General features: G+C 37.8%; 1 protein-coding gene across 2 annotated transcripts in view; it reads right to left on the bottom strand.

Moving 5' to 3' along the window:
* Nucleotides 1-9,106: 9,106 nt before the first annotated feature.
* Nucleotides 9,107-25,654, bottom strand: part of ME1 (malic enzyme 1) — a 216,267-nt gene continuing 199,719 nt past the window's right edge. Inside the window, exons 12-14 of one of the 2 annotated variants that reach the window (XM_033235547.1) lie at nucleotides 22,794-22,967; nucleotides 15,211-15,309; nucleotides 9,107-10,795 (exon numbers count right to left, since the gene is read on the bottom strand). In XM_033235547.1, the coding sequence (XP_033091438.1) occupies nucleotides 10,625-10,795; nucleotides 15,211-15,309; nucleotides 22,794-22,967 (444 nt within the window). In that variant the 3' untranslated portion in view covers nucleotides 9,107-10,624. The remainder of the gene's footprint in view (nucleotides 10,796-15,210; nucleotides 15,310-22,793; nucleotides 22,968-25,654) is intronic. The other variant, XM_033235546.1, reaches the window with a different exon arrangement.

The raw sequence follows: 25,654 nt of genomic DNA, 5'->3' as shown, positions 1-25,654 counted from the left end.
TGGACCTACTCCTATTACAATCACTATTTTCACCTTGTCTGCAGTTGTCTACTAAATGCTATTAAGCCTGTACCAACCCCAAGAGTCTGATGTTTTCATTGAAATTGGGAACCCCTTTTAACCATAACATTTTCCACAAGCCTTCCTAGCTTAAAGAGAAGCATCATTAAAATGGTTTTCATGGATGCTGGTACTCCCCTCACCAGTGTTATTTCTCTCAAGGCCTTAGTGAAAGGAGTGTCATTGATAGGTCCTCCAAGGAGACTTAGGGGATTAATAGATTAGGACAGTCAGATTGCACACAACAAATCCACTCCAACATTCCTATCTTTGTAAATCTTTGAATGGCTTTATATTATTTAAGGAATGTTGGCATTCTCAATTTCATTTAATGTGGATCATTATTAAGTTCATGTTTCACTCAACTAACTGAACCAACAAGTAGAATCACCCCCTACTGCTCAAGGCAGCACGCAGAATCCAGAATCTGTGGCAAGTGTACCCTATCAATCATTTCTGCCCTATCCAAAATTACGGTTCTCCTTGTCAGTGTAATGTTCTGAGAATCTCATACATTTTTCTCTGGGTTTTTGCCAATATATATGAGCAAAGTCTAGATTTTTTTTTTTTTGGCATAAGTCTCCTCCTTCTGGATTTGCCTTTTAAATTCTAGCCACCACAGCCCCTCTCATGCTGGAATCTGATTTGGGGTGTATAGAAATAATGAGAATAATGGAGAAGAAGCGTAGGCAAATTGGTTTCCCTTTACAAGGTAACTATTACCTCAGGTGAGGTCATTATAGGATCTTCTAGCAAGGCAGTAACAACCTCTTTAGACAGGAAGAGCTCCTGTTTTGATTAGCCCAGGAGAACATGTCAACTATCCCAGTTTTCCTGGGACTGAGGGGTTTCCTGGGACACAGGACTTTCAGTTCTGAAACCTGGACTATTGTTCTCTCTAGTTTAAGATATTATGAGTCCTCCAAATCCCCTTCCCCATTCCAAATCAAGGTCCTACTTTTTCTTGGTCCATACTCTTTACGTTTTACATAAGAGGCCTAATGAGGATGTCAGTTTAACTCATGGTATTAATAAAATTTGGCAACCAGCAAGATTAAGTATGACCTTGGTTTTCAATTATTTCAGCATTAATAACTAGAAAGAGAGAAAATATTTTGTTAGCAAAACATGGGACTTTTCCTGGTTTTTAGATTGAGAATTCAGTCTAAAATTTTTGAGCTGAGGATTTCAGACTCAAGCCTAAATTATATTTCTTTATGTATCCATCCCTACTAGAAGCAACCACCCCAACTCACAGTCCTGGAATTCCTTGTCCTTTACACTGTTTTATGGCAGCAGCCATCTGATCCACCTAAACCTTCCCTTCCTTAGATAATATATCCCATTTTACCTCATAGTGTTTATGAGGTCCCAAGCATATTTTGCTACATTAATTTTCAGTAATTTTATATTTTTACCATTCATATCTAGGTCTCTAATCGATCTGGAGTCTACCTTTTCACATAGTGTAAGGTAGGGTTCTAGTTTTAATTTTCTCCATGTTGTGGGCCAGTTTTTCCAGTCCTTTTACCAAGCATTCTGTTCTTTATCTATTGATTTTTGTGCTAGCTTGGTGTATTAATCTGTTCTCACTCTACTAATAATGACATATCCAAGACGAGGCAATTTATAAAGGAAAGAGGTTTAATTGACTCACAATTCAGCATGGCTGGGAGGCCTCAGGAAACTTAGGATGATAGAGGAGGGGGAAGCAAATACATTCTTCTTCACATGGCAGCAGCAAGGAGAAGTGCAGAGCGAAGTAGGGGAAAATCCCCTTATAAAACCATCAGATCTTTTGAGAACTCACTCACTGTCATGAGAACTGCATGGAGGTAACTGTTCCCATGATTCAATTACCTCCTACCTGTCCTTCCTACTCCATGTGGGGATTATGGGAACTACAAGATGAGATTCGGGTGGGGACACAGTCAAACTGTATCACCTGGTAACTCATATTCCTGTGAGTTTCCTGTTCCATTCCATTGTTCTGTATATTATCATGACTTTGATGTATATGCAACTATCTATAGAGTAATTCCCCCTTTGCTTTTCTTTTACAAATTGACTTAATTTTTTTTTTTTTTTTTCTGAGACAGAGTCTTGCTCTGTCACCTGGGCTGGAGTGTAATGGTATGAGCTTGGCTCACTACAGCCTCCGTATTCCAGGTTCAAGTGATTCTCCTGGCTGGCTGGGCCACCACACTCAACGAATTTGTCTTTTTTTTTTTTTTTTAGTGGAGATGGGGTTCCACTATGTTGGCCAGGCTGGTCTTGAACCTCTGACCTCCCAAAGTGCTGGGATTACAGGTGTGAGCCACTGTGCCTGGCTGCAAATTGACTTAATTATTTATGGGTCATTATTTTTCAATTATGAAAAGAGGTGAGTTAAAATATCCAGCTATTATGGTGAATGTGTATATTTTACCATTATTTCTGCCATTGTTTTCTATGTATTTTGAAGATGTTTTATTAAAAGCATAGAAAGAATTGTGTCTTTTAATGACTGACCCATTTATCACTATCTCTGGTAATATGCCTTGCCATGAAGTGTATACTTCTCTGATATTAATAGAGCCACACCGGCTTTCTTGGGCTTACTCTTTGTATGAGATATCTTTTGCCATCCTTTTACCATCAAACTTTTTGTGTCATAATATTTAAATTATGTCTCTTATAAACAGCATATAATTGTAGGCTGGGCATGATGCCTCATGCCTGTAATCCCAGCAGTTTGGGAGGCTGAAGCAGGAGGATCACTTGTGCTCAGGAGTTTGAGACCAGCCTGGGCAATATAGTGAGACCTCATCTCTATAATAACAACAAGAAATATATAAACAGCATATAATTGGATCTTTAAAAAAATCCAATCTGACAATTTTTGCTAATAGAGTGTTTAGTTCACTTGCATTTAACATAATTACCAACAAAGTTGGGTTTATGTCTACCATCTTGCTACTAGTTTTATATTTATCCCAGGAGTTAAGCTCTTATATTCTTTATTCCTCCTTTATCTTTCTTTTGCATTAATCAAGTATTTTAAAATTATTCCATTTCTTCCATTAGCTTGCTTGCTTTCTTTTTTTCTTTCTTTCTTTCTTTCTTTCTTTCTTTCTTTTTCTTTCTTTCTGTCTTTTTTTTTTTGAGACAGAGTTTTGTTCTTGTTGCCCAGGCTGGAGTGCAATAGCATGATTTCAGCTCACTGCAACCTCCATCTCCTGGGTTCAACTGATTCTCCCATCTCAGCCTCCCAAGTAGTTGGGATTACAGGCATGTGCCACCACCCCCCGGATAATTTTGTATTTTTAGTAGAGATGGGGTTTCACCATGTTGGCCAGACTGGCCTCAAACTCCTGACCTCAGGTGATCCACCCACCTCAGCCTCCCAACCTGTTGGGATCACAAGTGTGAGCCACAGCGTCTGGCCTGTTAGCTTTTAAACTATATCTTTTTGTAGTATTTTTAGTGTTGTAGAGGTTATAATATTCTTCCTTAATTTATTACAATATTCCTTGAATTCTTGCAATACAAGAATTGCAAGGTTTCTAGATTGTTCATGAAGTGGTATATTACTTGCTACAGTATCCTTTTATAATTGATGTACCACTTCATGAATAATGTATAAAACATACAGTAGTATACTTCCATTATTAATCCCCCTTCCACCCTTTGTCCTACTCCTGCCATACATTTTACTTCTACATATTTTATAAACCCCACATACCTTGTTATTTCTACTAGTCAATAGTCTTACACAAATTTTAAAATAGTATTTTATATTCACCTTTTCTGGTGCTTGGCTTTGCTTGCTTTCTTTCTTTCTTTTTCTTTTTCTTTTTTTTTTTTTTTTTTTTTTTTGAGACAGAGTTTTGCTCTTTTGCCCAGGCTGGAGTGCAGTGGTGTGATCTCGGCTCACTGCAAACTCTGCTTCCCGGATTCAAGCAATTCTCTTGCCTCAGCCTCCCGAGAAGCTGGGAGGATAGGTGCCCACCACCATGCCTGGCTAATTTGTGTGTGTGTGTGTGTATTTTTAGTAGAGATAGGGGTTTCACCGTGTTAGCTAGGATGGTCTTGATCTCCTGACCTCATGATCCGCCCACCTTGGCCTCCCAAAGGGCTAGGATTACAGGCGTGAGCCACCAGGCCCGGCCCTTTCTGGTGCTTTTCATTTTTTCCCACAGATGCACATTTCCATCTAGGATCATTTTCCCTCAGCCTGAAGAACTTCCTTTAGTATTTCTAGCAGTGTAGGTCTGCAGGCCATGAATTAGCTCAGATTTCCTTAGTCTGAAATGTCTCTATTTGCCTTAATTTCTGAAGGATATTTTCTCTAGGTATAGAATGCTAAGTTTTAGGCTGGGCATGGTGGTTCATGCCTGTAATCCTAGCACTTTGGGAGGCTGAGGCAGGCAGATCACTAGGTCAGGAGATCGAGACCATCCTGCCTAACACAGTGAAACCCTGTCTCTACTAAAAATACAAAACAAACAAACAAAAAACATTAGCCGGGCGTGGTGGCAGGTGCCTGTAGTCCCAGCCACTTGGGAGGCTGAGGCATGAGAATTGCTTGAACCCAGGAGGTGGAGGTTGCAGTGAGCCGAGATCGCACCACTGCATTCCAGCCTGGGTGACAGAGTGATACTTCATCTGAAAAAAAAAGAGACTGCTAAGTTTTATTCTTTTGGCACGTTAAAAATGTCTATTATCTCTCACATTTTTCTGCTGAGAAGTTGACTGTCAACTGAAGTTGACTTCTTAAGGCATTGTATATCTATTTCATTTGGCTGCTTTTAAGATTTTTCTGTTTATTTTTGATATGCAATTTGATTATGATATCCCTAGGTCTGGTTTCCTTTGTATTGATCCTACTTGGGTCTTGCTAGCTCTAACTCTATCAGTTGATGCTTTTCATTAATTTGAGAAAATTCCTTTCCATTATCTCTTCAAATATTTGTACTCCAGTATCTCTTTTCTTTCCTTAAAGGACCCAATAGCACATATATTATACCACCTAATTTTAGCCAACATCTCCCTCTTTTTTTCCTTTCTTGCTCGCTCTTTATGCTTCCATTTGGAAATTTTCTGTTTATGTTAGACAAAAAACATAGGATTATCTCAATAGGTGCAGAAAAGGCTTTCGATATAACTCAACATACCTTCATGTTAAAAACTTTCAGTAAACTAGATATTGAAGGAACATACCTCAAAATAATAACAGCTCTCTATGACAGACCCACACCCAACATCATACTGAATAGGCAAAAGCTGGAAGCATTCCTCTTGAAAACCAGCACAAGACAAGGATTCTCGCCCTCACCACTCCTATCCAAGATAGCACTGGAAGTCCTGGCCAAAGCAAGTGGCAAGAGAAAGAAATGAAGGGCATCCAAATAGGAAGAGAGGAAGTCAAACTACCCCTGTTTTCAGAGGACATGATTCTATATCTAGAAAACCAAATAGTCTTGGCTCAAAATCTCCTTCAGCTGATAAGCAACTTCAGCCAAGTTTCAGGATGAAAAATCAATGTACAAAAATCACTAGCATTCCTATGCACCACCAGCAGACAAGCTGAGAGTCAAATCAGGAATGCAATCCCATTCACAATTGCCGCAAAAATAATACAATACCTAGGAATACAGCTAAATCAGAGAAGTGAAAGATCTCTAAAGGAGAACTACAAAATACTGCTCAAAGCAATCAGAGAAGACAAAAACAAATGGAAAAGCATCCCATGCTCAAAGATAGGAAGAATCAATATCATTAAAATGACCATATGGTCCAAAGCAATTTACAGATTCAATAATATTCGGATCAAACTGCCAATGACATTCGTGACAGAACTAGAAAAGACTATTTTAAAATTCACATGGAAACAAAACAGAGCCCGAATAGCCAAGGCAATGTGAAGCAAAAAGAACAAAGTTGGAGGGATCACATTACCCAACTTCAAACTATATCACAGGGCTACAGTAACCAAAACAGAATGGTACTGGTACAAAAACAGACACATAGTCCAATGGAACAGAATAGAGAACCCAGAAATAAGGCCACACACTTATGACCATCTGGTCTTTGACAAAGTTAACAAAAGCAAGCAATGGAGAAAAGACTCCCTATTCAATAAATGGTGTTGGAACAACTGGCTAGCCATATGTAGAATGTTGAAGCTAGACCCCTTCCTTATACCATATACAAAAATCAACTCAAGGTGGATTCAAGACTTAAATGTAAAATCCAAAACTGTGAAAATCCTAGAAGACAACCTAGGCATTACCATCCTTGACATAGAACAGGCAAAAATTTCAAGACAAAGACACCAAAAGCAACTGCAACAAAAGCAGAAATTGACAAACAACATCTAATTAAATTTAGCTTCTGCACAGCAAAAGAAACTATCAGCAGAGAAAACAGACAACCTACAGAATGGGAGAAAATATTTGCAAACTATGCATCTGACAAAGGTCTAATATCCAGCATCTATATGGACCTTAAACAAATTTACAAGAAAAAAACAACCCTATTAAAAAGTGGACAAAGGACATGAACAGGCTCTTTTCAAAAGAAGACATACATGCAGCCAACAAACATATGAAAAAAGGCTCAATATCACTGATCGTTAGAGAAATGCGAATCAAAAACCATAATGAGACACCATTTCATTGTGACACCAGTCAGAATGGCTTCATGACATTCTGGCTATTATTAAAAAGTCAAAAAGAAAAAACAAAACAAAACAAATGTTGGCAAAGTTGTGGAGAAAAGGGAACACTTACACACTGTTGGTGAGAGTGCAAGTTAGTTCAACCATTGTAGAAACCAGTATGGCGATTTCTCAAAGAGCTAAAAGTAGAACTGCCATTCAACCCAGTAATCCTATTACTGGGTATATACCCAGAGGAATATAAATCATTCTACCATAAAGACACACACACACACACACACACACAAACACACACTCAAATGCTCACTGTAACACTATTCACAATACCAAAGACACGGAATCAACCTAAATGCCCATTAATGCCAGATCAGATAAAGAGAAAGTGTTAGATGAACTCCATAGAATACTATGCAGCATAAAAAAAGAATGAGAACATATCTTTTGTGGGAACATGGATGGAGCTGGAGGCTATTTTCCTTAGCAAACTAGCACAGGAACAGAAAACCAAATACCACACGTCTTCACTTATAAGTGGGAGCTAAATGATGAGAACTCATGAACACAAAGAAGGGAACAACAGACATTGGGGTCTATTTGACAGTGGAGGGCGGGAGGAGGGAGAGGAGCAGAAACAATAACTATTGGGTACTAGGCTTAATACCTGGGTGATGAAATAATCCATACAACAAACCCCCCATGACACAAGTTTACCTATATAATGACCTTTGCATGTAAGTCCAAACCTAAGATAAAAGTTAAAAAAATGTAGGTAATTTCTAATGACCTGCCTTTGAGGTCATTAATCCTTTCCTCTATGACCTGTAATCAGCTGTTAAGCCATGTGTCTGATGAATTCTCAACTTCAGGTATTTTATTTTTTATATTTAGAATGTACACTTAATTCTTTAGATATTCTATTTTTGTGATAAAGTTATCTGTCTTTTTCCATTTTTCTTTTTGCCTAATTTTATTAACATTAATGTCATTATATCCTCTTCCCTAACATCTCCTTCTCACTATATAATTTATTTGTTCCATGTGTGCTCCAGTAGCATTTTACATTTCTTTGGTTAATAGCAAAGTGAGCGTTCTATAAAAAATTGTTAAATAATTTTCTTGTTCTGGGGCTGTGCTCCCTTCCTAATATGCATGGCTGGCTTATGAAGAGAGGCTGGCACAAATTAGTTTTTTATCTACTTTATTGAGGCATTATTTACCAGAATATTTTTGAGTAAACATTTTCCTCAGACTTCTACTTACTTCTCTCATGGAGATGCAGTCTTACAGCCATTGGTATATAACTGTCTCTTCTAAACCTGCACTGTCCAATATGGTGTCACTTGCCAGATGTAGCTACTGAGACCTGTGGCTAGTCTGAACTGAATTAAAATGTAAGTGTAAAATACGTGCTGGATGTTGAAGACAGTATGAACAAAATAAACTCTCTTAATAATTTTATGTTGATTACATGTTGAAGTGATAATATTTTGGATATATTGGTTTAAACAAAATATATTATTACCATGAATTCCACCTGTGTCTTTTTTTAATGAAGCTACTACCAAATTTAAAATTACACATGGGGATCCGGCCACTGCACTCCAGCCTGGGCAACAGAGCGAGACTCCATCTCAAAAAAAAAAAAAAAAAAATTACACATGGGACAGTGCTGTTCTAGACTGTAGCCTAGGGAAAGGAGAACAAACTATAAAGAAAGATGAACATGGATGTAAAGCTTACTTTCTTCATTTATTAGTTCTGTGGACTTGACCAGTTACTTAAAATATCAACTTCATAAGGAAAGTGAGGGGACTACATTAAAATAATGTATGTGGGATACTTGACACCTAGTAACTATCTAATGCTTATTTCACTATCTTTCCCTGACAAGGAAGTGGCTCACATATCACAGTATTCAGAATACGTGATTACATATTTTTTTTTGTTTGTTTGTTTTGTTTTTGTTTTTTTCTTCCTGACACAGAGTGTTACTGCGTCCCCCAGGCTGGAGTGCAGTGGCACGATCTTGGTTGACCTCAACGTCCAGTTCAAGCGATTCTCATACCTCAGCCTCCCAAGTAGCTGGATTACAGACATGAGCCATCAAGCCCAGCTAATTTTTGTAGTTTTTAGTAGAGACAGGGTTTCACCATGTTGGCCAGGCTAGTCTTGAACTCCTGACCTCAGGTGATCTGCCCGTCTCACACTCCCAAAGTGCTAGGATTACAGGCGTGAGCCACCGTGCCCAACCACATATGTTTTGAATGAATGATGTTCCTACTGAAATTAGCAGTTATTAGAATATTTTAGAAATTCATCATACATAATCATATGACCCCAAGACCCAGCATTACAATGTAACATTTTAAGAAAAAAGGACAATTATTTTATATTTTATTCATTCACCTTTTCTATGCTTTAATAAATCTTTTGCATAGGTAAACACATTTAGTTAGAGCTATAAGACAACATAGAAACAGACAAGAAATACATAAACATTCTGATTCTTCTCCAAATAACTATTTTGAGGAAACTCTTGACTATAAGTTACCTTTAGAAATACCTTAACCTCTTCTGCTCATACCGAAAACAATATGTGTAACCTTCAACTTTCAATAAAATCATTTTATAGTATAATTTATCTTGAACATCTTATACTCCTTAAAGCATTACTTCAAAAACAAAATTCTTCAAATAATTCTACAAATAAATAGCAAATGTCATTTTTGCACCTTAGTTTTATAACTTAAAATTTTTTCCATTACTTCAAACATTAGTTTCTGAAGTGAATTAATACAGTCTGGGCATATAACTACTCTTTCTCATAGAATGGTATTGGTCATCAAGATATTTTAATCTTATGTAAGGACAATTTCTGATACTGGGAACTTAATTATAATACTTTCTCCAAATTCGGGGAAAAGTGAGATGATTATAACACAGTTAGTTCTTAGTTACCTGAGTTAATTAAGAGGCCATTCTGGCAGGTAACTCCAGTAGGAACCTAAATTGTCTGACTCCTGAGATCTTTAAGAGGTCAGTTCCTCAGGCAGCCCTTTCTCAAGGATCTTAACTATATACTCTCCTTTCAGACCTTCTCACTGTTCAGGCTGTGCTGAACTGAAGGTGTCAACCTCTGGACAGGGGCCACAGTCCACAAAGTCCCGGTAGCAACAGTATGGTAGCTGAAGGATAGGATGCTTGATCAAGGAGAAAAAAAGGTGCTTTCAGGTGGGATTTCTGACTCAGGATCAAGGTAATAAGAGCTTTACTCTATGAGATGTAACAATGACAAAAGAATATTAAAATCTAAGGCTGTACAAGGCATTGTAAACAGCAGTGATCTTTTTCTTAGAAGTGTTGAAATCCGGTTGCACAAAAGAACGTATATGATCTAGGACTGGAATAAAAATACCTGAGAAGTTATCTTTCTCTAGGCAACAAAGTAGTGTTATTTCTGCTTAGCAAAAGTTTGCCTATGCCTAGATTCATTTCTACCTTTTTTTTTTTTTTTTGGAAAAGTAGATTTTAACAAAATGGTCAACAAAATAATTATGGGTTTTAATGTTGGTTATATCAATTTATTACTAATTTTGGTCTTCCCATTAGCTTCCCGTATAAAAAACGATGAGTATTTCAGTAGTAGGTACAATAGCTTTTAAAGAGAACGAAGGCAGAATAATTCAGATAGAAACCATAAATAACCAGAAGGCAAAGTGAAGCATAATTGTCTCATGTGATGTTTATCCCAATTTATATCGTTATTCTTCTATCAATTTTTAGACTGTTAAAATAAAATCTTAACCTAAGCATTTTATGAGTCATTATAAAAGATTCCAACCTTTAAAAATTATGAAAGGTTTAAAGACCTCATTAATAGAGTTAGAAATGTTTGCTATTATCCTACTGGTCAACTTTGGTCTGTATTTTCTGGACCTCTTCAGGCCAAGAATAACAATCAGGTAGAATCTGGTCATAATCAGTACTATACATCTGGGAGCGGACAAATGCTTCTTTGTTTTGAGGTTCGGGATAAACTGTGGCTGTCTTTTCTTGGTATGCATCTTTCACAATCTAGATATAAGAAAAGAATATTAATTATTTTAATAAATAGAGGTAATGGTGAGCCCATGTGAGTCGAAGTTTTTATCCATTTCAAAAACACTGTATATCTTATGTTTGCAAAAACATTAAGTGTTTTATAATAAAAGCACATATAAGCAATGAAGATGTAAGATGAAAATGCAATTATAAATCATACAGTGAGACAGAAAAATGACACCAGCAACTAAAGAAAGTGTGAATAGGTGAGACTAATTCAAATACTATCACATCTGGACTTCTCAGAGAAGCCAGTGTTCAAAGTATTGTCATGACCTAACTGACAATTAACTTGAAATAAATACCTAAATAGTCCTGCTAAACTTGAACCTTGAATTTTCAAGAATCCTTATTCTGACCACAGCCTCCTACAAAATCTCTTCCTGTACCCCAGGGTCTCATGATCCTGCTCAGCTAATCATCTGGACACCACAGTCAGGATCGGCACTCTTTGCCAGCGTCACAGAATCTCTTGTCATCATGTCCTGTGTTTCATGCATAATTCTAGTCCCTTGTCTGGGGACCCCTCAGAGCTGGCTTTCTCCTTTTGTGGCTGTGCATCCTAGAACCACGCAGTAAACTTTTTGTGGTGCTATATTTTTTTTCTAGTCTGTACATTATACTCTTTTCTCTCTTTTCTTAAAACTTCCTCTCGTGGTTCCCAAAAAGCAATTCTCAACCTTCCCACATCTTCAAGTTTCCATTTGACTCTCATCACTCACTGGAGAATCACATCATCACATCATATCGCAGGAGAAAATTTCAACTACTCAGAGAAAATGACCTTAATTTCCCTTTTGACCAACTCAAACTATCTCCTCAGTACCTTCATGCATCTTCTCTTTCACTACTTTCTTAAATGGATTCTCCTCATCAAAATTAATCACTTCATATATACTATTTAATTCACACCAGTTTTTGTTTGTTTGTTTTTGAGATGGAGTCTTACTCTGTCACACAGATTGGAGTGCAGTGGCACGATCTCAGCTCACTGCAACCTCCATCTCCCGGGTTCAAGCTATTCTCCGGCTGGGCGCAGTGGCTCATGCCTGTAATCCCAGCACTTTGGGAGGCTGAGGCAGGTGGATCACCTGAGGTCAGAAGTTCAAGACCAGCCTGACCAACATGGAGAAACCCCATCTCTACTAACAATACAAAATTAGGCATGGTGGTGCATGCCTGTAACCCCAGCTACTTGGGAGGCTGAGGCAGGAGAATAACTTGAACCCAGGAGGCAGAGTTTGCCGTGAGCCAAGATCACACCATTGTACTCCAGCCTGGGCAACAAGAGTGAAACTCCATCTCAAAAACAAAACAAAACAAAACAAAAACAAAAAAAAAACCCAAGCGATTCTCTTGCCTCAGCCTCCCAAGTAGTTGGGATAACAGGCTCCCGCCACTACACCTGGCTAATTTTTGTACTTTTTTAGAAGAGAAGGGGTTCGCCATGTTGGCCAGGCTGGTCTCAAAGTCCTAACCTGAGGTTATCCACCTGCCATGGCCTCCTGAAGTGCTGGGATTACAGGTGTGAGCCACCATGCCCAGTCTAATTCACACCAGTTCTTAAAATAATATTTATATGACTGACTTATTTTGATAAGTCTGATTTTAAAAAATTTCAGAATGATTAAGTATCTCATCTCGATGTAAAACTATGCATTTATGAACAATTAAGGTTATGAATACTGTGCTGTATTATGAAATGTCTATGAAAAAGCAGGAAACTATGTATACTTCATAATTATAACAATGTTAGAAAATAAACAAATGAAAGACACAAAACAAACACAGGAAAAAACTAATGCTTATATTAGAAAAATAGGATATTGATTATTTTCCTTTTCTCTATTTGTTTTCCAAAGTGCCTATAATGTGGTATTATTACTTTTTAAACAGATTTATTGAGATATAATTCACACAAAATTCAAGCATTTTAAGTGTACAACTAAATTATTTTTGTACATTTACTGAGCTGTGCAACCATATCACCACATTCAGTTTTAGAATATTTTCATCACCCCAAAAGGATCCCTTGGGCCTGTTTAAGATGGCTATGTTAATTTTATAATAAAACACATTGTTTCATTACTGACATAGACTATGTGGAAATTCATCTCCTCTTTCTGCTCCCAGATATACCATAGAAATAACCCCGTCTCTCAGTGAAATCTTCACTTTCTCTGTCCTGTCAATGCCAAACTCTCTGACAGAGTGGCTTGTCTTTTATTGCTTTCCTAATTCTCTGACTTCCAAACTTCTTCTACATCTTGAACTTTCTTTTCTAAAAGTCTCTGATAACTTGTTAAGTACCAAATAAAAGTCTGCATCTGTTTTTCTCTCCAGGATTTGGCTGTGTTGGTCACAATTTCCACTCCCATTCTGAAGTTGTCTCTTTCCTAATTCTTGACATGCTCAGTTTGGAGTCTCTTCTTAAAATCCTGACCACTTCTCTTCTTAACTGGCATCTTTCTTCTGTCTTCCAGACGAAATAATAAATTATATTCTATCCTCATTTTTCTTTCCTTTCCATAGTTGCTGTCTTGGCAACTCCACCCATTCCTAGACATTCACCAGTTACCACATGCAGAAGATGCCCAGGTCTTTTATCTAGCCTCTCTTTAAGTTTCAATCATTTCTATCTACTTGATAAAATGGTACATTTGAATGTGCCACTGATACCTCAAACTTGCAGTCCACTTACATGATCTTCCTCTCTGAAGTTGGTTGGTTCTTTGTTCTAATTTCCCAATTTCTGTGTATGCACTCTGTATTCTTCCATTATTCTAGGTGTGATATCCGAATCTTTTGGCACTCCCTTGCTGTCCTCTGCTTTTATTCTCCTCTAATCATAAGCTAACTCCTTTGCATTTAAATCTCCAAAATGAACTTAAAATGATGATATGCTATTCAATATATTAATAATTTAAACTACTTAAAAACTAGCAGATACATATTAGTAGAATATATGAACATACTTTTTCATAAATAGATAACCAAGCAGATTATTATGTAAAGGCTTTTGGAGAATTACTTCTTTTTTTAAGACTCTACCTTCAGTCAACAAGATAAATAATGATATGTGACTCTTAAATGGTGTTGTTCAGATAACTTGCTAATAGCTTAAGCTAGTGATTTTCAATCGTGAGCAATTTGGCCCCCAAGGGGATGCCTGGCAATGTCTGGAAACAGCTTTGGTTGATACAACTGAGCAGATGCTACTGACATCTAGTGGGCAGAGGCCAGGAATGCTGCTAAAGACTGTACAATGCCCAGGACAGCCCCATGACACTTACTGACCCAAAATGTCCACAACACTGAGGTAGAGAAACACCAATTTAAACATCTAACTACTGTCATGGCTAAATTGTGTTCCCTCCACCCCAAATTCATTGTTGAAGCCCTAACCACTAGTACCTCAGAAAGTGAGTGTATTTAGAAACAGGACCTTTAAGGAGATTATTAAGTTAAAATGAGACCATTAGAATGGTCTATAATCCAGTTTGACAGGTGTCCTTATGAGAAGGGGAAATGTGGACACACAAGGGTGTACACACACAGAGAAAAGGCCACACGGGGACACAGAAAGAGGGCAGCCATCTGCCGGCCAAGGAGGGAGGCCTCAGAGGAAACCAAACCTGCGGACATCTTTTTCTTAGACTTCCAGCTCCCAGAATTATGAGAAAATAGTTTTCTGTTGTTTAAGCCTCACAGTCTGTGGCTTAAATACTTAAAAACAGTTACTACATAACAGTGGTATGTAGTTATCCCAGCCCAAGAAAACTAATACAATTACACTGCAAAAAAAAAAAGTTCACTTATCTTCCAGTTTAGTTACAGAAAATTTCTGTCTTTGGGTTCTTCTTGGCTAACTCCTTCAGCAGCTCATCTGCCACCCCAATGGCTTTCAAGTTCTTTGCCCTCTTTATTTTGCCTTCCGCCCAGTATTATCAGTTGTGATCTGTCATTTATGAGGCCATATATCATAGTGACATGGATATGGATGGTGGTTCAAGGTCTAAATGTTACTCTACCATATCTGTAATATTTTGGTAATTATGACTAATGTGATAAAGAAAAGAATAACTTTAAAAAGGTGAAGTGGGAGAAATCTGGCTGACAGAAACCCCTAATGAATTATTTAAATTTTAGGAGAAAAAACAATGGTAGAGAGGAAAATTAATTATTCAGCTCAATACTTCCATTATTCTCTGAGGAGCAAATGTAGCTCCTAAGTTCTACAGTGTTAGTGTGCCTTATTTCTCTGACTTCTGACATAGTGAGGTGATACAGATATACATTTCAAGGAAGCAGATTTTTAATATTTAAAAATGCATATTTAGCAAGAGAAGGAAGGAAAAATAATGAAGCTTGAACAAGAGTGGTTTTACCTTTTCTGCAATTTTCAGAGAAACATCTCTAATGGTATTCAAAGGAGGATAAAGCCGACCCTCTTCCAGGTGTTTATCTGACACTTGCTGAGCTATAACCTTATGAAAAAAAAGAAAGAAAAAAAGTGTTGATACTTCACACGATACAATGTGGCAGGTATGCAAATAACAAAGTAAATGATTACATATAATGGTCCATATAAAAACCAGTTACATTAATATGATTACCTAATTTCGTCCCCACTTCTATCAGCAAACAAACTAAGCCCAGAGAGGTGTGGTGGTGGTTGAGATCACACAATTGGTGAAAAAGATGGGAATAGAATCTAGGTTTCCTTTTAGTCCACTTCGTTTTCTATTGTACCATGAAATGCTAGATACTTTCCAATTGATACATTAGGGGAACAAGGGAAAAGAAAAGAAAGAAAGAGGCAGATGATAGAGTAATGAAAATTGATCCTTAAAAGCAGAGGAGGACAGCTATCCGAGGTTGAGCATACCATTACTCCCAGCTCTGAGTCATATTCTTGTGCAGGAGGTAGAGCACAAGACTGAGAAAGCTAGTTCAGAGTCTCACTACAAGTAGGATTTTAATTTTACAGACTCTGGATTATCTAAATCACCTAATTAGCCTCAATATTTGCTGTCCTCAAACCATTCCCTAGTTCCAAATCAAAAAGTGTTAAATTTTGTATTGAACCCTAAGGCAGAGCGGGAGACTCAGTAACCCTGATGTTTGCTCCAGTTCTAAGACTCTGATTAAATTTCTAGATGGGGGCAAATCTAAATCAGTTTATACCTGGGCCTTTGTTCCATGAAAATGTGGATGTAGAGAGGGAGTATGAAACCTTCCTCTTTTGTAACATTTTAAATAATCAAATATTTATTTTTCAGTATATCTTAATATCTTTTAGATTTTTAAATCATGAAATTATTTCCAAAATATTATTTTTTTGCCACCAGCAAATATATATGAACTGAATAAGCATAATACTACAGAGAAGCTAAAAAAAGTGTTATTGTCCTTGAGAGATGTATAATTTAGTGAAACAGAGTATGGGAAGAAAAAGAGAACGCTGAAAGAGAAGACGGCTTAAGCTAAAGGTGAAATATTGGTGCTAAGAAATCCCGAGGAAGAGCAGTTCTTGAAGGCCTCACAGTGCACAGTGGCTTGAAAGGCAAACCTACAAGAAAGCCTGGAGTTAGATAAAACAGAAAGTGAGTAGGCATTCCAGACAAAAAAAAAAACAGAGTCAGACCAAAGGCAGAGACATGTGTGAGCTGGACTCAGCACACCCAAGTGTGCTGTCCTGGGGGAGCAGAGGGTCTGGGTACAGAAATAAGGACTGGAGCATTATCAATGCCAAAAAAGGAGTTTGGAGTTAAATCCTGTCAGTGACTAAGGACTTCTGACCAGGGACAATTAGGCAGAGGTAAGATGGGGGAAGGGAGAGGGAGGTAAAGTTACTAGTATAACTATTTGTTTGATTAGTATTGCTCTATATATTATACGAAATATTATAACATATAATTGTAGGGTGTTGACCATAATTTTATAATAAACGCATCATTTAACTCATTAATTTCTTGCCTTTTTAACAGGATGTTTGCCCTAGAAGTGGTGAGGGTCCCAAACTTTAGGACAAAGAGACATTAACTATTCCACACTATCAGGAAGTCACCAAATAAGTGGGGCTTGCCATCTAGCTCAGAAGTGGAATCAGCCCTGCCAACCCCACAATCACAGCCATCCCCTTCCAGAAGACTGAGCTGGTGAGAGGCAGGGAAATTTGCTGGAACCATGGTTTGGCCTACTGGGTAATGTAGTGGCTTTTTCCTCCCCTCTTCTTGGTGCATGCTACTCCTTCTTAAAGGCTTATGGTGTCCTCAAGGAAAGACTTGGGGGCATTGTGTTCCCCTAGTCAGCTTGAGCAGTTATAGATATGTGTACTTAAGCAGAGAAGAGAAGGGGAAAGGGAGAGCCAGACAGACAGGGTGGCTGTAAGCTGTATGCATTCCCATCAGTGGATCTGGTATGGGTACATGAGTTTCCAAGGTCAAGTGGCCACAGCAGAGGTGGCCCCTGCATCCCTGGAGACCTGAAGAAGTGTAAGGAAGCTAAGCTGAAGCCAGACATCCTACATCAGAGGGCCAGATTTGGACCTTGCAAGAGAGGATTAGAGGAGTTAATAATTGAGTTAATAAAAGAGATGTTTGCTCTTTTCCATGCTCTTCCTTCTTGTCTCCAACACATTTGAAGAAGTAGGCTTTAACAAAAAGAGGGAGGAGGTTTCTCAGAGTCGAGCCAAACATTGCTCAAAGTGCTAGCATCAGAGAAAGAGTGAAAGAACAGATGGGTTTTCTCTACCTGCTACTACAGGTCTCTCCTACTGCAAGGAGAACACATGACATTTGAATTGGATATAACATTTTGAACTGCAGAGATGTTTAATTATTGTTCACTGATGTATTCCCAGCACTCAGAATAATGCCTAGCATATGTTAGGTATTTAATTAAAAGAATATTAAAAGAATGAGTGAACTGAAAGTTATGGGCTCTTACCAAAATGTCACTAAGAGAAACAAGAGGGAGAGTTGGTGGAGAATGATTTAAAACAATGACTGGGGCAAAATAAAACCATTTTATGTTAATTGCTCCTCTGCATTGAAACTTTTAAAAATTTTTGTTAATTCTTGTTCTGCAAAGGAGATGTGGCAGATTTAAATAACAATTTCTTAGATGGTAAAGCAATAACTTTTCTGGGTGTCAGGTATTGTTATTTAATTGGATAGAAAAAAATGAACAGCACAATGTTAAAAAGATGTCAGAGCATGGTGGTTGAAGGCTCAGGCTCTGGTGTGAGGTAGACCTATGTTTGAATTCTAATTCCATCAATTACTATCTGTTTGCATTTGGGCAAATTAATTAACCTTCTTAGGCCTCGGTTTTATCATCAGTAATATGGGACTAATAATAGTTCCTAATTCATAAGGATTAAATGAAATAAATGCCAGCAAATAATTTACCACAGTGTCTGTCAGAAAAGTATTCAATGAAACTTAGCTATTTTGTTTTACGCATGTATATATGTATGTGAAACAGGCTCTCACTCAGATTGCCTAGGCTGGAGTGCAATGGCACGGTTTTGGCTCACTGCAACCCTCCATCTCCCTGGGCTTGGGTGATTCTCCGCCTCAGACTCCTGAGTAGCTGAGACTACAGGGGTGTGCCATCATGCCCAGCTAATTTTATTTTTTATTTATTTATTTTTTTGTGTGTGTATTTTTTAGCAGAGACAGGTTTTCACCATGTTGGCCAGGCTGGTCTCAAACTCCTGAGCTCAAGCGATCCACCTGCCTCGGCCTTCCAAATTGCTGGAATTACAGACGTGAGCCACCATGCCTGGCCACTTATTTTGTTTTAAAACAGAACCAATAGGCAGCCCACATAGCCAAATGGAAGCAAAATAACTTTTGGTGTCAGATCTGGTTCTACAGTGTATTGATTGTTAGCTATTTGATTTGGGGGCAAGTTCTATAATGAATCAACTTCAAGTTGTTTCAACTATTTATATGACATAATATGTGTATTCCACCCATAACCACCTGCACACTGCTGGCATTCAATGTCATTGCTTCTTCTCTAGGATGTCACACAAATGTTATTTTAAAGAGATTGAAGACAGTCACAGGATAGCTGAGTAAAGAAGAATCATTCTGAATCCTTACTCTCCATGTGTGACTGTCAAACAAAGAAGGAGCCAAAGAATTGTGAAACAAAATCAAGTAGCAAACAGGTGACCATGGGGAGATGCACTAAATGTAAGGAATTGATTCTAGGGGGAAAAAGAGGGGGCATACAAGAGTCCTAGCCTGGCTCTCATTAATTAAATCATTTATTTAAAAACTTTGCTGCCTTTGATGTGCTTTGGTTGTCTCTAATGACATGGTGGCTAATTTAAAATAATCTCTCTCTATTTTGTTCTAACATTGTTATGGCAGTTGGGTTTCCAATTATCTTAAGCAAGGAAAAGGTTCCTCTAGATACTATTTTCCATGATGATTATCTAAAGGGTCCTCTGAGAAGATATCAGAAAGGAGTGGAGCAGGGCAGATGAGAAGATACCAGCCCATGATTCAGGAGGAGTGGTGTGAAGATAGGAGGCTGAGATTTGTCTCCCAGGTGTGAACAGGAGGTGAGGAGTCTATTCCCAGGATACACTATAGACCACACAGGGACAGGAGGGCTGATCACCAGAGGTCCAGAAGACCGTCTACAGTGCCAGGAAAGCCAAAAATCTCTTCATGATATAAAAATGTCCAGAAATATTCTTTGAGATTGGTACTAACCCATGACATTTCCAGTTCCATAAGAGATCCAACTAGTATTTTGACAATAATTCTAACAGTTATTAAATTTGTGGCTACAAAACAAAAAATTCAGATATATCTCCTACATATTACTCTTGTTAACTACAAAATATAATCTAGACAAGAAGTACTTTTCTTCTTTTTGGGGCCATCTGGTAGTGAATGTCTGTGGTATTGTATTTATTCTTCTTGCTAAGATACATGAGTAGTTCTATTTAATCCTATTCAGAAAGTATTTACTAATTTTCTGCTTTGTGCCTAGCATTGTGCTAGATGCTACTGAAGTTTTAAAAGAAGTATATGGAAGACTCTCTGTCTTTAAAAAAGATAATCTACAGGCTGGGCACGGTGGCTCATGCCTGTAATCCCAGCACTGTGGGAGGCCGAGACGGGCAGATCACAAGGTCAAGAGATCGAGACCAGTCTGGCCAACATGGTGAAACCCCATCTCTACTAAAAATACAAACATTAGCTGGGTGTGGTGGCATGTGCCTTTAATCCCAGATACTTGGGAGGCTGAGGCAGGAGAATTGCTTGAACCAGGGAGTTGGAGGTTGCAGTGGGCCAAGATCACACCACTGCACTCCAGCCTGGTGACAGAGGGAGACTCCGTCTCAAAAGAAAAAAAAAAAAAAAAACTACAATTTAGTTATAAAGGCAACACCTAATCTTTTACAATAGGGAGCTCTCATGAATGTATCATAACCAGAAATAAAATTAAATGTCAAAGTGTGTAATAAAGACAGCCATGACTAAGGAGAAAGATCAAGATGAGCTAGACTTGTCACAAAAAGATCCCAGGATGTGATGGGATTTAAGCAGTACCGTAAAGGACGAGCTTAGCTCATTGGAGAATAATTCTCAGGTCTTTCCAGGCAGGATAAGAGATAAAGCAGTTACACAGGCATACATATGCATGGTGTGTTTGAAGGCTATGGGATGAGGGAGAATGGAAAGAATGTCAAGCTTCTAAGCTTTGCTGCCTGCTTGGAAAGGGGGTATCACCAATAAAAATGTGAATGCTGGGAGTGAGGAAAGATAAGTAAGGCTTTCATAATGTTGTGTTTAAGGACACAGTAGGGCGTGTCTGTGGAATTACCCAACAGGCAACTGGAGATATGGAAAAAGATGAGAATAGAGATACACAGATTTGGCCACTACTAGAATGAAGATAATAGAAATAAATGAATGAATGAGATCTTCAAAAGCATAAGAAAAAGAAAAGAAAAAACTGGTAACAAAAAATGAATGCTAGAAAAAAACCTCTTACTTAAAAGGGAGATGAAAAGGAGACAAAGAAAATAATGAATGGGGACATAATTGAGATGATATAAAAACAGAATATTGTGTTGAAGCCTAAGAGAAAACCAGTAGAAAGGCCAAAAGATACAGCCAGAGAGATCACTAGCTATGATAAGAATTAGTGATGTGGTATGTTGACAACACCACATTTTTTTTCCTTCAAACTGTTTTTGGGTAGTGATTATTACTTTTCTTGGAGAGTAAATTGAAAATATTTTTCATGGAATTTGTCACTAGAGGGTGCTAGAGTTATTTAGGAAAGAAAACACTACTACAAGTAACCAAAACTCTGATGTGGCTATTCTAAAAGACAATGATTACATTTTCCTTAATGCAAAAACAACTTTTACAGGCTCTCTTAGTAATTAGACATCCATTTATGTTTACCAACATTTTCTGAGTTAAAGAAAACCTGAGACATCAGCTGGAACGCTTTTTAATACAGTGAAGAAAACGACAGGAAAACATTGTTGCTTCCAAGCATCTGTTCTCATAGAATGACACCAGGCGCTAGCCACCAATATTATGTTCCTTTAGATCACATCAGTAACATAAGAATCTTTGTCTACATTCTTGGGGTTCCTTTTCACAATGGAAAAAATATTTGCAGGATAAAAATATTTGAATATCAATCAAGTTCATTGGATCAGTTCAGCTGCAAAGGTTTAATCGTAAGAGGAGAAATTCACTCGTTTCTCATCCACAAATGGTAACCTGTTCAAATCTGAAAATATGATATCAACCTGATGAACATTCTGATTACCAAAAGCTCATGATTACAAATATATGCCCAATCACTGTATCATCCTGCTGAGGCTTGGGATGGGGAGGGAAGCTGATAGGAACATACAGCTCATGATATCTCTTGTGCCAGGAAGTATCAAAGTCCTTTGTCTCTGACCTAAAAGTTTCATGTCTTCTGTCAATATCTATGAAATTGTGGCTAACTTGTTAGCTTGCAAGTAGAGTAAAATCTCAGATCTTTCACAGTTCATGACAGTACAAGATTCCCCAGTGGGCCTGCTTTGTGATGTTCTGAGAATCTTTCCTCAAGGCCCAGACAGAGCTCACTTCTCCTACTCTTTTAATGATTTTATAAACAACTAATTTCCTATTTTGATTTAACTTCTGCTTAAATACTAGGGTGGTTTCTGTTTCCTGTACTGAACCCTGAGTGATAAACATGTTCACTATACCATATCAGACTTTCACTTTAAACCTTCAAAATGCCATTCATTATTAAGCACTGTTCTCAACAGGGAAATACTTACCATTTAATCATCATTTGGAAACAATTCTTTTTTTTGCTTTTTTTAGGTAACAGTCTAGCACTGTAGGCCAGGATGCAGTGCAGCAGCATGATCTCAGCTCACTGCAACCTCTGTCTCCTGGGTTCAAGCAGTTCCCCTGCCTTAGCCTCTTGAGTCGGGGGATCACAGGCACGTACCACCACGCCCGGCTAATGTTTGTATTTTTAGTAGAGATGAAGTTTCATCATGTTGGCCAAGCTGGCCTAGAACTCCTGGGCTCAAGTGATCCACCTGCCTCAGCCTCCCAGAGTGCTGGGATTACGGGCATGAGCCACCACACCCAACCCTGGAAACAATATTGTTAATTGTCTCATCACTGTCACAGAACTTGATCTGATGTGTGAAGACACAAAAATGTTCCTCTTAAGAAATCAAAAACACGATTTTTCTAATGTCTACTGAAGAAGAACCTTTTGTTTATGAGTCAGTATGAACATGCTACCCACCCCTTATTCTCCACTGGGAAAAATTTTCTCTTCTTCACACTTTACTTCTTTCAGAGAGTAAGTTGAGATGCTAGATAAATAAAACATTAGACAACCTAGGCTGAGCACACTTGGTATTTTAAACCCTTGGTAAACTTAGAGGATTTTACAATACCTCAGCAGTAGTGAGGAAAATCTTATCTGTGATGTGCCTCAATCCACACGCCACAACACCAAGAGCAACTCCAGGGAACACATAGGAATTGTTGCCTTGGCCAGGATATAGGGTCTGTCCATTTGGAAGAGTGACTGGATCAAAAGGACTGCCACTGGCAAAAATTGCACGTCCCTACAACAAAGACACATACAACTCACTTTTAAAAGAGCAGAATATTTTAAAACAAATGTATCATAACAGAACTATCCCACAGCCTAAATTATAACTACTTAGAAAGAAGTCTAGTTTTTTATTAACTTGCTAATAAGTCTGGACAAGCTTTTGTGATGTTGTACAACCAGTTCGGGAATGGGTGATTATTACTATTCTCTGTCTTACTCTTTACATCCAGGAGGAGCATGCAAAGTACAGTATGCCCTAAGACTATCACTCTATTCTCTGCAGTGGTTCAACCCATAGGCTCACCAACCATTTTTATATAGGCTTCCAGTGATAGACATCTGAAGATAAAAAATGATGGGCTAATATTTAAGTACTGAAAATAATGATATTTTAGGTTGGGATTTAGGAATCAACACATTTCCAAAATAAAAACTGGGAAAATCATACATATTTCTATATTGTAAAGAGTTATGTGGGCTGGGCACAGTGGCTCATGCCTGTAATCCCAGGACTTTGGGAGGCCGACAGGGACAGATCACTTGAAGTCAGGAGTTTGAGACCAGCCTGGCCAACATCTCTACTAAAAATACAAAAAGTAGCTGGGGAGTGGTGGGTGGGTGCCTGTAAGCCCAGCTCCTCGAGAGGCTGAGGCAGGAGAATCGCTTGAACTCAGGAGGCAGAGGTTGCAGTGAGCTCGCACCACTGCACTCCAGCCTGGGCAACAAAGCAAGACTCCAGCCCAAAAAATAAAATAAAGAGTTATGTGGAGAATCACATAGAAAACAAACTCATTAGCAAGAGTAGAACTGGCAAGGAAGTGGAAGATTAAGTTATCAGTATTTTTCAACAATTGTCTTCATTTTGCCTACTACTACTATTTTGTCATAATTGTTTTGAAGAATCTCATTTATTGCTTGCTTTAAAAAGGCATTAAGTTGGATGGGCATGGTGGCTCACGCCTGTAATCCCAGCACTTTGGGAGGCCAAGGGGGGCGGATCACTTGAGGTCAGGAGTTGGGAGACCAGCCTGGCCAACATGGAGAAACCCCATCTCTACTAAAAATACAAAAATTAGTGGGGTTTGATGGTGAGCGCCTGTAATCCCAGCTACTCAGGAGGGTGAGGCAGGAGAATCGCTTTAACCTGGGAGGCGGAGGCTGCAGTGAGCCGAGATCATGCCATTGCACTCCAGCCTGGGTGACAGAGTGAGACTCCATCTCAAAAAAAAAAAAAAAAAAAAGTCATTAACTGAGGGCCAGTTAGGTGCCGCATTTCATATTGCTAATCAAAACAACATTTGTCTGTGATGGTGAGAGTGGACATCTAGTTGAGGGTATTTAGGCTTCAAAGTAGGAATTGGAAACCCTCAACAAATAAAGCGTCACAGTCTAAGAAATCTATTTGAAAAGTCTAAAGCATCAAATCCCCAAGGCATAGTTTAAATGATGACACAGTGGGTTTTAACTTTCATATCTCTTGGATCTAGAGTCTAAATAATGATATTAATATTAACCTGTTTTTAGCAAATGTCATAATATACCTTTTAGTTGTTCTTAAAGTTGTATAACATAAAAATTCAACCTTCTTTGAGATATAAAAAGATGAAAATAGATGAGGCAGAAAAACAGAAATTCTCATCTAGCTGTTTATAAGACACTGTTATGTTTTGCACAGAATTTGGTTTTGTTTTCAGACAAATCTGATACCTTAAGCTCTTTAGCAGATAAAATATTTTGTTATAAACAACTTTCTAATGTAGCTAAATTATTACTTCATATATAAAGGTTTCAAAAAATTATATTTGAGAAAGACGCCTGTAACATTATATATCTCCCCCTCCTCCTTCACTCCCACTCTTCCTGCCTTTCTATAATCACCGTATTTTAAGGAGAAATGTCATTAAATAAATGATAGTACTGTAGCTAGCTAAATATTCTCATATATATGTTATTAACATGGTGAAGGAAATCTCCCCATACCATTTTCGGATTATATTTTTATGGTTCAATAGTCTTTTCGTATATTGTAATTTAACCTTTCCTATCTTCACCTGTGCCTGCAGTAGCAGAAACTCACATCCAGCAACAGGCAGACCTTTCCTTTTTCTCCAATCCTTTAGCCAAACCAGTGTCTAAATTTTCATCCTCAAAATAACTTTCAATGTTTTATGTAGAAAAACATAGAATATTAGGCAAGATGATAAGAAAGACTTGAAGCCTACATTTATATCAGACACATTCAAAGTTTAAAACACAACTACATAAATTTGGCTAATTTTGTTTATGTGTATTATAGATAAGTCTCTTAACCCTTGAGGCCTATTGAGAGATATTAAGACAAAATAATTAATTAAATACTTGTTTATTATATGCCACGTATGTGCAAGGCATGATGCTAAAATTTTGTTGTTGCTCAAAGGACTCTTTTTTTCCTTTAAGGATTTAAGGACTACTGAATAATGTGGGGCAAATTCCCCAATCTAGAGATGAGATAAAAATTAAAATTAGTGAGAACACTGATGCCATCCCAAATAAGAGAGATAAATAACGGAGTGGCTCCTTGCCAAAAAAAAAAAAAAAAAATCATTAATTCTAGTATTGAGCATTTAAGGATATATGATTAAAATAGAGCCATTAAGTTCCAGTTAGTGCAGAGTGACATAGCTTTCATGTTTACCTCTCTAGTTCATTTTGGAT

The sequence above is a fragment of the Trachypithecus francoisi genome, unplaced genomic scaffold, assembly GCF_009764315.1.
Source record: "Trachypithecus francoisi isolate TF-2019V2 unplaced genomic scaffold, Tfra_2.0 Lachesis_group15, whole genome shotgun sequence".
Lineage (NCBI taxonomy): Eukaryota > Metazoa > Chordata > Mammalia > Primates > Cercopithecidae > Trachypithecus > Trachypithecus francoisi.
Note: the sequence above shows the minus strand (reverse complement) of the source record. Positions and strands in the feature narration are given on the sequence as shown.